General features: G+C 41.8%; 1 protein-coding gene across 1 annotated transcript; it reads right to left on the bottom strand.

Annotated features, from left to right (window-relative positions):
* Positions 1 to 390: 390 nt before the first annotated feature.
* Positions 391 to 11,294, bottom strand: DAB2 (Dab, mitogen-responsive phosphoprotein, homolog 2 (Drosophila); the record flags this gene model as incomplete). The annotated part of the gene is made up of 12 exons (XM_009575048.1): positions 11,122 to 11,294; positions 9,832 to 9,971; positions 8,996 to 9,094; positions 8,566 to 8,697; positions 6,443 to 6,526; positions 6,163 to 6,186; positions 5,842 to 5,889; positions 5,598 to 5,660; positions 3,083 to 3,718; positions 2,105 to 2,258; positions 1,004 to 1,510; positions 391 to 482 (listed from the first exon to the last, which is right to left on the bottom strand). Coding segments are annotated over exons 1-12 (2,073 nt in total), but the record flags the coding sequence as incomplete, so codon positions are not given.
* Between the last annotated feature and the right edge of the window lie 1,158 nt (positions 11,295 to 12,452).

Below are 12,452 nucleotides of genomic sequence, written 5' to 3' on the forward strand. Positions count from 1 at the left end.
AGCAGGAGAGCTGCACAGTCCACACTGCTCAGTCTACTCCAGAGAGAGGTAAATATAACTGAAGTGGAAGACTTCTGCAGCTACGTTATTTTACAATCTTTTGTAGAAGCTCCCATTGCTGAAGAATTTCCTGCTAGGGCTTGCAGCTTGGGGAACTGGTTATGGACCCAAGCCAAATGGAATCATACTTGTTAGCCTTCTTGCAACAAATGCCCTCTGTTAGATTAACTATTAGCCTCAGACACCCAAAAAGTTCTGTTCCACGGCCTCTAAAGCCAGAACTAAGCCAGTGCTCAAACATGGGCACCCCTGTTTTTAAGGAGAAAGAAAGGTTTGGGTTTTTTGGGGTGGGGCTTTTTTTGTTTGTGTTTTTTTTTTTTTAGTACTTACAGATGAGGCACTGAAAAGGTCTGGTTTAGCTTGACTTTCAAACAGACCATCAGCTGGCAGCACACTTTGTCGGGGAACAGGCTTTGGTAGTTCTAAGGAAAAGAGACATAATGTTATAATCACTTAACAACTTTAACAAGTACTCAGCTCTGCCTGTATAGCAGCACCAAAGCTCATCTTATTAGATACACAAAAACCCACACAGAAGTTGCTTTGAATGCTCACAATTTTATCTCCTGCTTATCCCTCACTATACTTAACCTAGATGGGACTTCTAACATTGTACAGACCTAGTTTAGCTCATTCTAGTCAAATAGGTTAGGCACTAGGTGTCAGTGTTTGGCCACTGACATTGATCAATTCTGTAATATTATTAGGGGAGACAGTCCTTCAACCCTCTGTTTTAAGTAACCATTAAATCAAACTTTCAGTTCTATCAGAAAAGACTAGTGATTAGCCATTCCAAACCCTCAGCAGCTATCCAGCAGAAGAAAAAAGATTTTACCAGTCATTTTGGCAGACAGCTTGCTAGCTTCCATGTCATCATGATCTGTACTATCTTGAGGAATGCCTACTTTACTACTAAAGTAATTGCTGAAAGCTCCAGAAGCACCTGAAAGGCTTTGCTGCTCTCCTCTCCTTGCTGGTACTGCAGGTGGCTTTGTCAGCTGGAAGTCTTTGAACATTTCCTTGACATCCTTCATCTCTTTATCACCAAGTGGATCCAGAGCAATAAAAGCATCACTCTCTTTCTTGGATAGCTCCTTCTGAGGTGCAGTTCTAGGTGGTGGCAGAGGTGGGCTAGTTGTTGTTGACATGGAGGGCAGTACAGATGGCGTCTGAGCAGGTAGTGTTGAAGATGGGAACACACTACTCTGGAAGGGATTTACAGCACTGGATGGCTGCGCCCATGAACTAGATGGAACTTGTGCTGCCTGTGCCCAGAGACCAGAGGACTGAGGGGCTGCTGGGCCAAAAGATTGAGGCTGGTTCCAGCTTGGCACTGCTTGAGTACCAAAGGCAAGTGGTTGAGTAAATCCTGTAGGCTGAGCAGGCATCACAGACCCAGGAAAGACTGGTGTCTGTGCACTCCATGGTGATGAAGTTACTGGCAAGCCACCTGGGAGGGGAAGATTGTTGTTACACAGCACTTCAGTGATCTGAAGACCTCAAGCAGGAGTGTATCAATTCCACTGAGGGTACCAGCAAAATATTTCCACTGAGGGTACCAGCAAAATATTTTTTCATGTACTGTCTGCAAAAATCTGATTTACACTTAATAATCAAGTCATTTAGGGGGGGAGGGAAGAAGGGGTTTAACACGTTTTACTTTGTTCCATTTCAGTCCTGGAAGAACAGAATTGAGGTTGATATAACAGAAGAGGGAACATATTTAGTCCTAGCACAGAAGTGATAGATGAATTCGCCATATAGTTACTTCTGTGTAAATGATTATTAAGGCTCTGCAGCAGTGTTACCCTAGCCTCCCAAGTTGTGCTTGAACCTTGTGTACCTGAAGCAGCAATCTGCTGTCAAAGTTTAAGCAAAAAACCCTGTTCCAGTTAAGGATGCAGAACTTAATAGTTTAGGGCAGACAGCACATGGATTAAAGGGCATGGCACTATACGAGGTGTAGTGGAAAGGAAACTAGAACCCCATTTTGGTGTTAGCAGATATCTTAGACTGAAGCAAGACCTTCACTTTGTGAACTAACCTAGACCAGCCAGTGGAGGTGCTGTGGTAGGACTTGTTTTGAAGAGGTCCAGTGGACTAGTTGGCACAGGTCCTGTCTGTACCACTGAGGTCAAGCTAAGGCTCTCTGTAATCGGCACAAAGAAGTCTGAGCTAAATAAGTCATTCGATGCAGTCTAGAAAGAAAAAAAAGCTTTGTGAGATGGCATGGCAGAACACATGCTAGCATGATCAAGACTCCCTAGTACAGAGCTACAAGCTTTTATTTCAGCTAGAGCAGAGCAGGAGCTTTGATGTATCCTTTAGAGACCAAGTATAAGAGTTTCAAACTTTACCATGTAATGCATGGCATTAAGTAGGTATAATATATAGTAGTCACAAGTCAATAGCAGAAGAATAAGGCTTAGATAAAGTGACTGAATTATTTGCTATCATAATGAGCCCTTTGTCCCCCACCCCCTAAACATTCCTACTCAGTCTGCAGTGACCCCTGCAGTTGTGGCAAGGTCAGCAACAGAGTTTTGCATGATTTGAGTGCAAGACAAACGCAGCTGACCCAGAGCCACCCTGTGCCTAATCAGGCAAGTCATTGAGGTTACCCTCAGTAGGCAGGTACTGAGAAACTACATAGGTTTCTGTAAACTAGTATTAGTACCTCATTGTTACGAAACCACAGGCTGATGGGCATACAGCTATCATAACAGGTTCTGGCATTATATCAAGTGTCAATATACACAGCAGCATACTTACCAGACCTTTACAGAAGTATGGCAGCATTAAGGAAAAAAGTATATAATTTAGTGACCATAGCTACTATGAAGCATTCATGAATGTTAGAATGTACCATAGCTGCAGAGAGGTTAGAGTAAGCATGGCAGGTAGAAGAGAAGTACATGTGTTGTGAAGCTGTTTAGCCAGTATGAAGAAAGAAACGCTTCCTTCACCAGCTTCTGTAAGTAAGAGCATGCATATCACCATTAATTACTTGAACATTGTTCACCTTGACAGACCTCCTTCCTCTTCCTGGCTTGGTACTTTGTGGTGGTGGGCTAATTGTTATAGACTCATGTGACATGAACGGGATATTGCTTTCAGAATCCAGCTTTACTCCATTCTGCAGAGATACTCCTTTGGAAGGACCTTCCACAAACAGGTTTGACGGGGCTTTAAGAAAACCATTCTGTTCTCTCTCCGGTACCCCATTTGGGGTTCTTGCTGCAGGCAACTTACTCTCAGGTGGCCACTGGCTTGTTAGTGCTTCTCGTTTGCCAGTTCTATTAGAAATCTGGTCAAACTGTTTACCAAAGTAGTCAATATCACCATTTGAAGCACCATTACCCACCGATGTCAAGGTACTCAGACTTTCCTTCTTCTGATCAGCAGATTTTAGAGAATCAAATGAAGGCAGTGCAGATTGGTCTGGCTGTGAGAAAGGATCATCACTGAAAGGGTCTGGATTAGGTGTAGGAAAGAAGCTGAGATTGGTAGAGAAAGAACTCTCAGGCAAGAAGGGTGGCTGTGGCTTTGGTTGTGGAAGAGAGGTTGTGATGCCATTCAAGAAGAGATCCTCTTTTGTAAAAGTCTGTTTGGTCTCAATTTCAGAATTTAGATCCACTAACAGAATCTCTTTAGCTTCCTATTTGTTCAGAAAGAAAAATAAAGTTAGTTTTATGTAGGACTTGCTGCATAGTACACAGGCTCAAGGAAAACAGCTACAAAAGGAGAAATCCTAGTATCCAATACATTATACTAGTAAGTATTCAATGTCACAGTGAAGTTGCACTAAAGCTTCATCTTGTAAGTCATTAAGGCAAGCACTGCTGGCTGTGGTCAAATCACAGCTACTTAGTTTCAGAAACTCAATGTTAAAAGCACCTGCTTTAAGATCCTTTGGTTAAATATCAAATGCTTGTTATACAGCCTAGAGACTGTAGAGTCATTAAGCACTAATTACACCTAGACTTTCACTTGAGTCAAGAACCCTGTTTGAGTTCTAGTCATTTATTTTGACAAGTTGTGAAATCACACTGCCTTAGTGCGACTTCAAGTTGCAGTCTTAGCTTTGGAGTAAGATTAGAGAGCTATTTGCCAGTGGAAAATGTTAACATGCCATCTTCTCCACCAAGCATGTAGTGGAAGGGTAGGACTTGGTCACTAGCTAGACTGATAGCATCAATTGTATTGTGGCTAATGGTGGCTTACAGTGCCAGAATAAACCAGTAAGATTTCAGGGGTCATACTGAGCTATGACAAGGTTTATGCACACTTTTGTGGAGTTAAGCCACATCTTGAGCTGGGGCTACTTATCTAGAATGGCCAGGAGTCCACTCTGAGGGACTTACTTAAGGACTCACTTGTCCATAAAATGAGCTTCAGATTTAAAGGTCTTTAGCAGAGTTTCTGTAATAGGTCTCATAGCAGCAGAGGCATGTACTGCTAGTACATATTTCTAGGACATTTAACTAGAGAGGTGGACCCATGCAAACTTCATGAAGCTCAACAAGGCCAAGTGCAAGGTCCTGCACCTGGGTGAGGGCAATCCCAAACATGGACACAGGCTGGGTGATGAGTGGATTGAAAGCAGCCCTGTGGATAAGCAGCTGGGGGTAATTGGTGGATGGAAAACTGAGTATGAGCCAGCAATATGTGCTCACAGCCCAGAAAGCCAACCACATCCTGGGCTGCATTAAAAGAAACATGGCCAGCAGGTCAAGGGAGGTGACTCTCCCCCTCTATTCTGCTCTCGTGAGACCCTACCTGGAGTACTGTGTTCAGCTCCAGGGCCCCCAGCATAAGAAAGACATGGGCCTGCTTAAGCAGGTCCAGAGGTGAGCCACAAAGATGATCTGGAGGGGGCTGGAGCACCTCTTCTATGAGGACAAGCTGAGAGAATTGGGGTTGTTTAGCATAAAGAGAAGAGAGGGCACCAGGGAGACCTTATAGCAGCCTTCCAGTACTTAAAGGGGGCCTACAGGAAAGCTGGGGAGAGACTCCCCATAGTGATAGGACAAGAGGTTATAGTTTTAAACTGAAAGATGGTAGATTTAGATTAGATATTAGGAAGAAATTCTTTACTGTGAGGGTGGTGAGGCACTGGAAGAGGTCACCCAGAGAAGTTATGGATGTCCCCTCCCTGAAAGTGTTCAAGGCCAGGCTGGATAGAGCTTTGAGCAACCTGATCTAGGGAAAGGTGTCTCTGCCCATGGGAGGGGGGTTGGAACTAGATGATCTTTAAGGTCCCTTCCAACCCAAACCCATTCTATGATTCTGTGACTAATAATACAGTATCATCCCTGTCATGCAGTCTCGAGTGAACTCTGCTGGATAAGAATGACATTAGCTACTAGTAAGTAGATACTATTATAGCCCTAAGACACTAGTACGCTGATGATAGCTAGACAGATGTCTCAGTGAAACCAGAAACCAGGACTAACAAAGTAAAAACAGATCTTATTACTAGGGCTAAGTTTGCTCTCAAAGCGAGAGCTAAGACAGCTAAGCTAGATTCTACTTACTGTGGGACTGCTCATATCAGGAGGTGTTGACATATCCCCAAACAAGTCCATCTGGTCAACTCCCTTGAAGCCAGAAATATTGAAAGAATTAGTATCTGTTAGAGTTCTTGCAAGAGCAAGAATCAAGCATTATGCAGATCTACTGTAAACACATCTATAAATTCTGCATTTCCCACACAATGTGGAGACAGTCAGTTATGAACTCCTTAATGGCATCAGCATAAAATTCTAAGATTTAACCTACCAGTTTCATTTTGTCAGCTTGATCAGCAGGTAATGCTTCGCTACCATTCTGTAATAGATGGATAACAGTGTCAGCAATAATTGGAATATCAAAGCTTGCCTTAAGCAAGGGACTTGTAGCCTTCAAAGAGCAGGTGATGGAAAGAGGAAGTATGAGGGAGTTCACTACTCAGTATTAGTTCTGTAGGCCCCTTTTACTCCCATTTCAATGTAATTGGGCTTCTGACATTGCCTCTGTAATGCTGACAGTGTAAAGGAAGTCAAAGCTGGTTGTGTTGCAGCAGTATACCTAATCAAGTGAGGCTGAGTTGGAGTGACTTACCTCAGTCTTACTTGTTTCTTCACTCTAAAGAAGAAAAGAAGGCTTTTAATACCTAGACATCATGTAGAATATCCAAAGCCTCTCACTTTGGAGAGCTTACCAGATCTAGGAGGTAATTAAACTGCTGGTACAACTACCAACCAATAGCTTCAAGTGATCCTGGACTTAGACAGACCTCAGTGTCAAGTCTTATAAGAGGCCAAAAGCCAAGCCAAAGCCTGGCAAGTCAAGCAAGCTTTATTTCTATGCAGATTAATGCAGTTTCTGTAATTTTACTCGCCTTTTTCTTGTCTTCTTCTTCCTTCTTCTTCATATTATATATTAGTTGGAAGAGGTCCTTAAGATCAACAACTAGAGGCTCAGCCTGAAAAAGAATGTAGATTTTAGGCCATGTACTACTTCATAGCTTGCTTCAGTAGAAGTCCGGGGAGCAGCAAGCCAAACTTTCCTAAATGGTGCAATAGTAAGGTTGAGATAACAGGAAAAGCAAGAGTTTAAAGGACTGCCTAGTCTCTACACAAGAGAGCTTACGCAGAATCCAAGGGTAATGGGGCACAACCAGCTTAGAACTCTTGTTAACTCCACAGGGAAAGTGGCTGTATTTGTGCTAAGCCTGCTATGTTTTTGCTAAACAGCTTGTAGCGCAAGATTTTGTAAGTGCATGGCAAGTCCTAATCATATTTCCTCAAAAGTGCAAAGTTTATCCAGGCTCTCTGGTAGTTTCATGAGAGGAAAACATTTTGCACCTGTCTGTTTTCTACCAACTCCAACCTGGATAAAGCTTCTATAGCTAATACGACATTTACTTTAAACAGGATGCAAATAGTAAATCAGCAAGGCAAGCATAAGAGAAGATTATCATCACCTCAAATCTGTAGAGCAGACACTAGCTTTAAGTGGTATCTCTACCAGGATGAAAATTAAGTGTGAATTAGAAAGGCACTGCATTCTCTGCACACCCATTAACCAGAATGTTTTGAGTGGTTGCGGAGATGGTGGCAGCTTCAGCTATACTGATTTGGAATTTTTGCTTGAGGCATATAGCAGCTGTGATTGTGTCTAGAGCAGGACAAGTCCCCCTGTTCAGCCACTACCTTTGGCTCAGAGAATATGTTGAGCAGATCTCACTGTTTACGTCTGAGCATCATCCTCTCCTAATCAAGAGTTTTAGACATGCAACTGCAGGAAAAGCCATTTCAAGAGTTATCAACTTTAACAAACAGTACAGCTGCAGCAGTCTAGAGCTGCAGAAGTCCTTACTTCTCAGCTAGACAAGTTTGTATCAAAAACAACTAGCAGCAAGTCAAGAGCTGTCTACAGCTTGGCTAAGCTTATAGGCTGGCAAGCAGCACCCCACGGTGAAAAGCTCTGAGAGAACAGACTCCACTCCAGAGCACACACAGAAGGCTTTTGTACTTAATCTACAATTCCAGTGAAACCAGCACAACACAGGACTCTGATAAACTAATAAAACAGGCTTAGGAGAGGGTATTACAGCTGTTACTAAAGTAGTAACATGCTCCAACAAGGAGCCCCTCAGTCCCACCTGTAGTGCATCTGAAGCTACCAACAGTTCTCCAGGAGGGCAGGCAGGGATGTGTATGAAGAAATTACTCACTTTGCATTACTAGCTTGACTTTGGCTCGTCAAGTCATTATAGTGACTACTATAAAGACATTATAATGACAAGCTAATAAGTGATAAATACCTAACTTAAGTTCAGGTCATTTAGAAAGCTGCATAACACTCAGCAGTAATTCTAAGTAGCTTGTTTACAATACTGCTTATGTACAGATTCCCTTCAGAGAGACAAACCCTGCACACAGGATTTCTGCAAGGGGAAAACTTATCACAGAAGGATCAGAATTCCTCCCAGAAGTAACTCTAGGAAGACCAGACCTGCCATTCACTGGCTCCAGAAACACTATTACAATTGAGTAAGTCTGTTTTCACTGCTGCACAGGACAAAGCATCATGAGAACTAGACTAGTGGAGTTCTAACATCATTCCTGTTAATTCTGAGTGAAGCTCTGGCTATTTGACTCAAGAATTATCATTCTCACTGACAGTAACAGGCCACTGTACAGGAAAGCCCATGATAATGACTCTGTTCATCTCACTAATATCTTCCATGGTGCATGGACATGTTAAGTAAGGTTAATCATAGTAAGCAAGGCTACTTCAGTGTTTTTATCCAGGACTACAGAAAAGCTGGACGAGATAAGAGCCATTGGTGATACAATCAATTCATACAGCCCTCCTCTAGGAGAAGAACCTATCTATCTGTGCTGGTATTCCCCTATACCTCATAGAGCTATCAGCAAAACTACACCCTTATCACCTGTTAAGTGTTTATACAATAGCATGACTCATAGCAAGTTGAAAAGGGTGTCTGATCCATACCTGTTGTGCTGTTTTTATGGCAAAAAATTGGTGCTGGCCTTCTCCACCACAAATATAGCCAAAGGCACGATTGTCTGTTACATCCCGAGCAATAAAGGAGATTTTGTTTACTGGATGCTCATGCTCTATGACCTAGAATTGGGGAAAAAAAAAATCTACTGGTTTAAATTGCTGGAGACATAATAGCTGCTCTTCTCTGTAATTAGAATGTTTGAGACTGTTAGAAAGCTTCAGTTCAAGACTCAGATTTATCAGTCTGACTAACCAGAATAGGATGTAGCTATCTTTCTGGCAGGAGGCTTCAGCATTACAACCCATTTCACAAGCCAATTTTTATATGTGGAAGGGGGGCACAATGCTATTAAGGAATCTAGTTCAGATTGGTCTAACTTCCAAGTGCCTCACATAAAGAGAATAAGTCATATATTACCCCAGTCTTCTCATCTATTATCTTGATACCAGAGAGGGAGATGTTCACCCAGATCTTCTGTTTGTGTTGACCCTGGGAACGGGCTGCCACTGCCATTCCCTGAAGAGGATGAATATAAAAGTATTGATGAGACTTCTGTTAGATTGAGTTTTAATTTGTTTCCTTACATTCCTCATGAGCCCATGGCTATGACTGTACTAGTGCTAATCTAGTTATTCCTACGCAATTGTACAGCTAAAGCAACCTTCCTCTTGCAACATATCCTTGACTAAGTTTGAAGTGATACCTCAGAACTAGATTGCATTTCCTCTTTAAAGGTTTTGGAGCTTTAAAACTTCCTATCTTAGTTCACAAAACTGCTGCAGTAGCAGGATCTTTACCAGCTTTCCTGGCCTGATTGAAGCTATGAGTGTTCTGCACTCCGGAAGTAATAATCTTTGTTGCTGCAGGGTCTCATTTATTCTTTGGCTTATCTATATCTCTTGGTGTCACTATTGCCACAGGATGCCAACTTGTGCTTTGAGTTCAGTGTTGAATTGCACAGAGTTCCCCCCTCCCCAGCCAAAACCCAAGCTCACTATTTGTGATCAAGTTCATACTATTAGCATCCATACTGGATGCCTACAAGAGACCCAAAGGAGCGTTCCCAAGCTATTAGAGAAACACTGTTCTTTGAGCAAGGGGTTACAGTTTTAGAAGTAACATCTGTCTAGGATGATGCTGTTATTACTATGTTATCATTAAGCCATATTTGAAGTTATGCCAAAGTGACCATTTGATCTGCTTTTTGAAGGCTACCCAGAAGTTGTTCGTTACATGCTATCTCAAGCCCTTACCTTCAGTTTCATCATTGAATCCTGACTCATTTTGTCTCCTCTTGCCTCTGAGACATCATCAATGCCAATCAGTTTAGCTTTGTATCTTACACCATCACCTTTGAATCTGGCCAAGAGAGATTCATCTGTCTTTTCTGGCCCTGGAGACAGAGAAAAGTGGTCATCTTTTTTTTTTTAAGAAAGAAATGTCTATGTTGTGGCTTTGAGATCTTTAAAAAAAAATACTATGTAAGTACATATTAAAACTGTCCCTTGAGAATAGCTGACTAAATCCCTAGTCCTTCCAGTACTGTGTGCACTGCAAGATAGTTACTCCTTTAAGGTCACAGTGCTCTTGCAGAATCTGGCCTGAGTTCAAGGAGTGGAGCCCAGTGCCTAATATTTGGGGACTTCAGAACAATTGTTTGCTCCATAAAAGGCTGAAATATTTTTAGGCAACAGCCAAGTAGATATAAGTGCTAAGCAAAACCACCAAGCAGACATGGTACTTTCCATGGCCATACAGGATGTTTAGTGAGCCTTTCAGATGGCTTACTACTACACCTAGTTCTGGTGTAGTTAGATCTCTTCTTGGCGTGCAAGAATCTTCTAGTTCCTGTGCTATAACTTTCTATTAGCACCATCATTTCTACAACAAGTCATGGTACCCCTGTCCCTGTAATCACTTGGGATTTTAGCTATATTTGCTATTTCTGCTGTTCCCACTACTTCTCAGAACTGCTTGATTTTCTTCTCTGCATGCTCATCAAACTCCAAGTGTGTACCTAGGTATGTATTTCTGTATGAGATAATTATATTTACATGACCTAATCTATAAAAAATTTATTATCTGATCTACAGTAACTCTCATTAATTCTCATTTAATGAGTTTTTAGCTTCTCTGGACCAGAATCTGTATCTGTGTCCAGCACATCACTCCCTCTCTGGAGGGAGGGGAGGAAGTGAGTTCAGGTTCAGACTGACAGCTACCTGGATGATCCTGGGTCTGGTCACCTCCTCAGGAGGTTCTCATTTCTCTGGGCTTTTGGTGACTTGTCAGGTTCAGCAAATGAGCCATTTAACAAGTGGAACTGAGAGCTTTAGAACTTAAAGCTAGAAAAAAAACCCCTTTCAAGCTAAAAGCCTACCTTCTGGTTAGATTTATTTTACTAGCTTATTTACTCACTATTCCAGTCAGCGTGAAACCTTGGAGTTATTTTAACTATGCTCTGTGTGATCTTAGTTTTAAGTAAGTGCAAAATATTAAGGACACTGACTAGAGGATGTGTTCAAGAGGTAAGCATTTCTTACCTTTCTTTTTTTCCTTCTTTGAAGGTTGTGCTTTTGGTGGAGCCTGTTGCTCAGGCTGGCTGTTGATAGTAGTAGTTTCAGCTTCAGTAGACATGATGAGATGGTGGTCAGCTATGCTTGCTGTAGTTTTTAAAAATCCAAATAACAATCAGTAGGCAGACATAGTATTTTACCTTGAAGAAGAAATATTCTTATTAGACTTGTTAGTCCAGTTTTGTTCTGCTGAACACTGAAGCCCACTAATGCCTGAAAGTTTTAGTAGTGATCATACAGGAATTCTGACTCACTGTCTGTTCGTCTCAGACTACAGAGAGCATGAAGTTATGGCCGCTAGGTTATGAACCCTCACCTCAGTAATACCTAATCAGTAGATCACACTGACCTACATCCACAGGCTGTACTTGCATCACCCTGTTTTAATCTGTCAACCTTTAGCTTTTTACCCTTTAAAGCTATTTATAGAACCTGCATCTCTGTAGCAGGACAGGAAAGAATGCAAGAAACATTTGCTAGGATCTGTTCCAAACACCCATGAAGATGACACCAGAACACCCAAAAGAAGCCACTAGATCTTATTCATGTTTCTGTAACTAGTGGAAGTCTGAGGTTATAGCACCCAACAGGTAAAAGCAAATAAAATCCTTAGGCTGCAGACAGATTATTCCAGGAAAAAAACACAACAAAATCCCAAACCAAAGCCCCACACCCTTGTCTTAATAATCAAGTAACCTTAGTTTGGTTTTTTTTTTTAAAAAAAAAAACAAACCTGCAAGTTAACAGAAACTACAGACTGGTATGACTTAACTCTATGCCATGAGACCCTTTTGCCTCCCAGATACAAGATACATTAAAAAAAAATCTGCAGTCACCATGTTTTGCTCTTACATAGCTGAAGCATTGATTCACACTTACCAAACAGAGGGACTCGTATTGTCTTTATGGAGTTCTGAAGATCATCTATACCCAGCCAGAAAGAACTGGACATTCACATCTGGTACAGAAACTGTTCTATGAATCTTCTGTCGGGGGTATTGCAGTGGCTTCAGTTAGTTCCTTGAATTTTATGGTGACAAATGAAGCCAAGAGATTGTTTAGATGATTAAGCAGCTGGGCTACCCTCTGCTAGTAGTTTTCCCTATATCCAGGCAAGTGGCCACAGACCAAGCCACCCCTTTTATCCAGCACACCATTTGAGACATACTATGTACCTAGATACAAGTGCTGAAGCATTGCATATCCTCTAGCATTAGAAGCTTGTAATTCTCAATAGCCTATTCCTCATTTGCCTTAGTTTCAGCTAATGCTTTATCTACTACTTGGAAATTACTTTC

Source organism: Fulmarus glacialis, unplaced genomic scaffold (assembly GCF_000690835.1).
Source record: "Fulmarus glacialis isolate BGI_N327 unplaced genomic scaffold, ASM69083v1 Scaffold1493, whole genome shotgun sequence".
NCBI lineage: Eukaryota > Metazoa > Chordata > Aves > Procellariiformes > Procellariidae > Fulmarus > Fulmarus glacialis.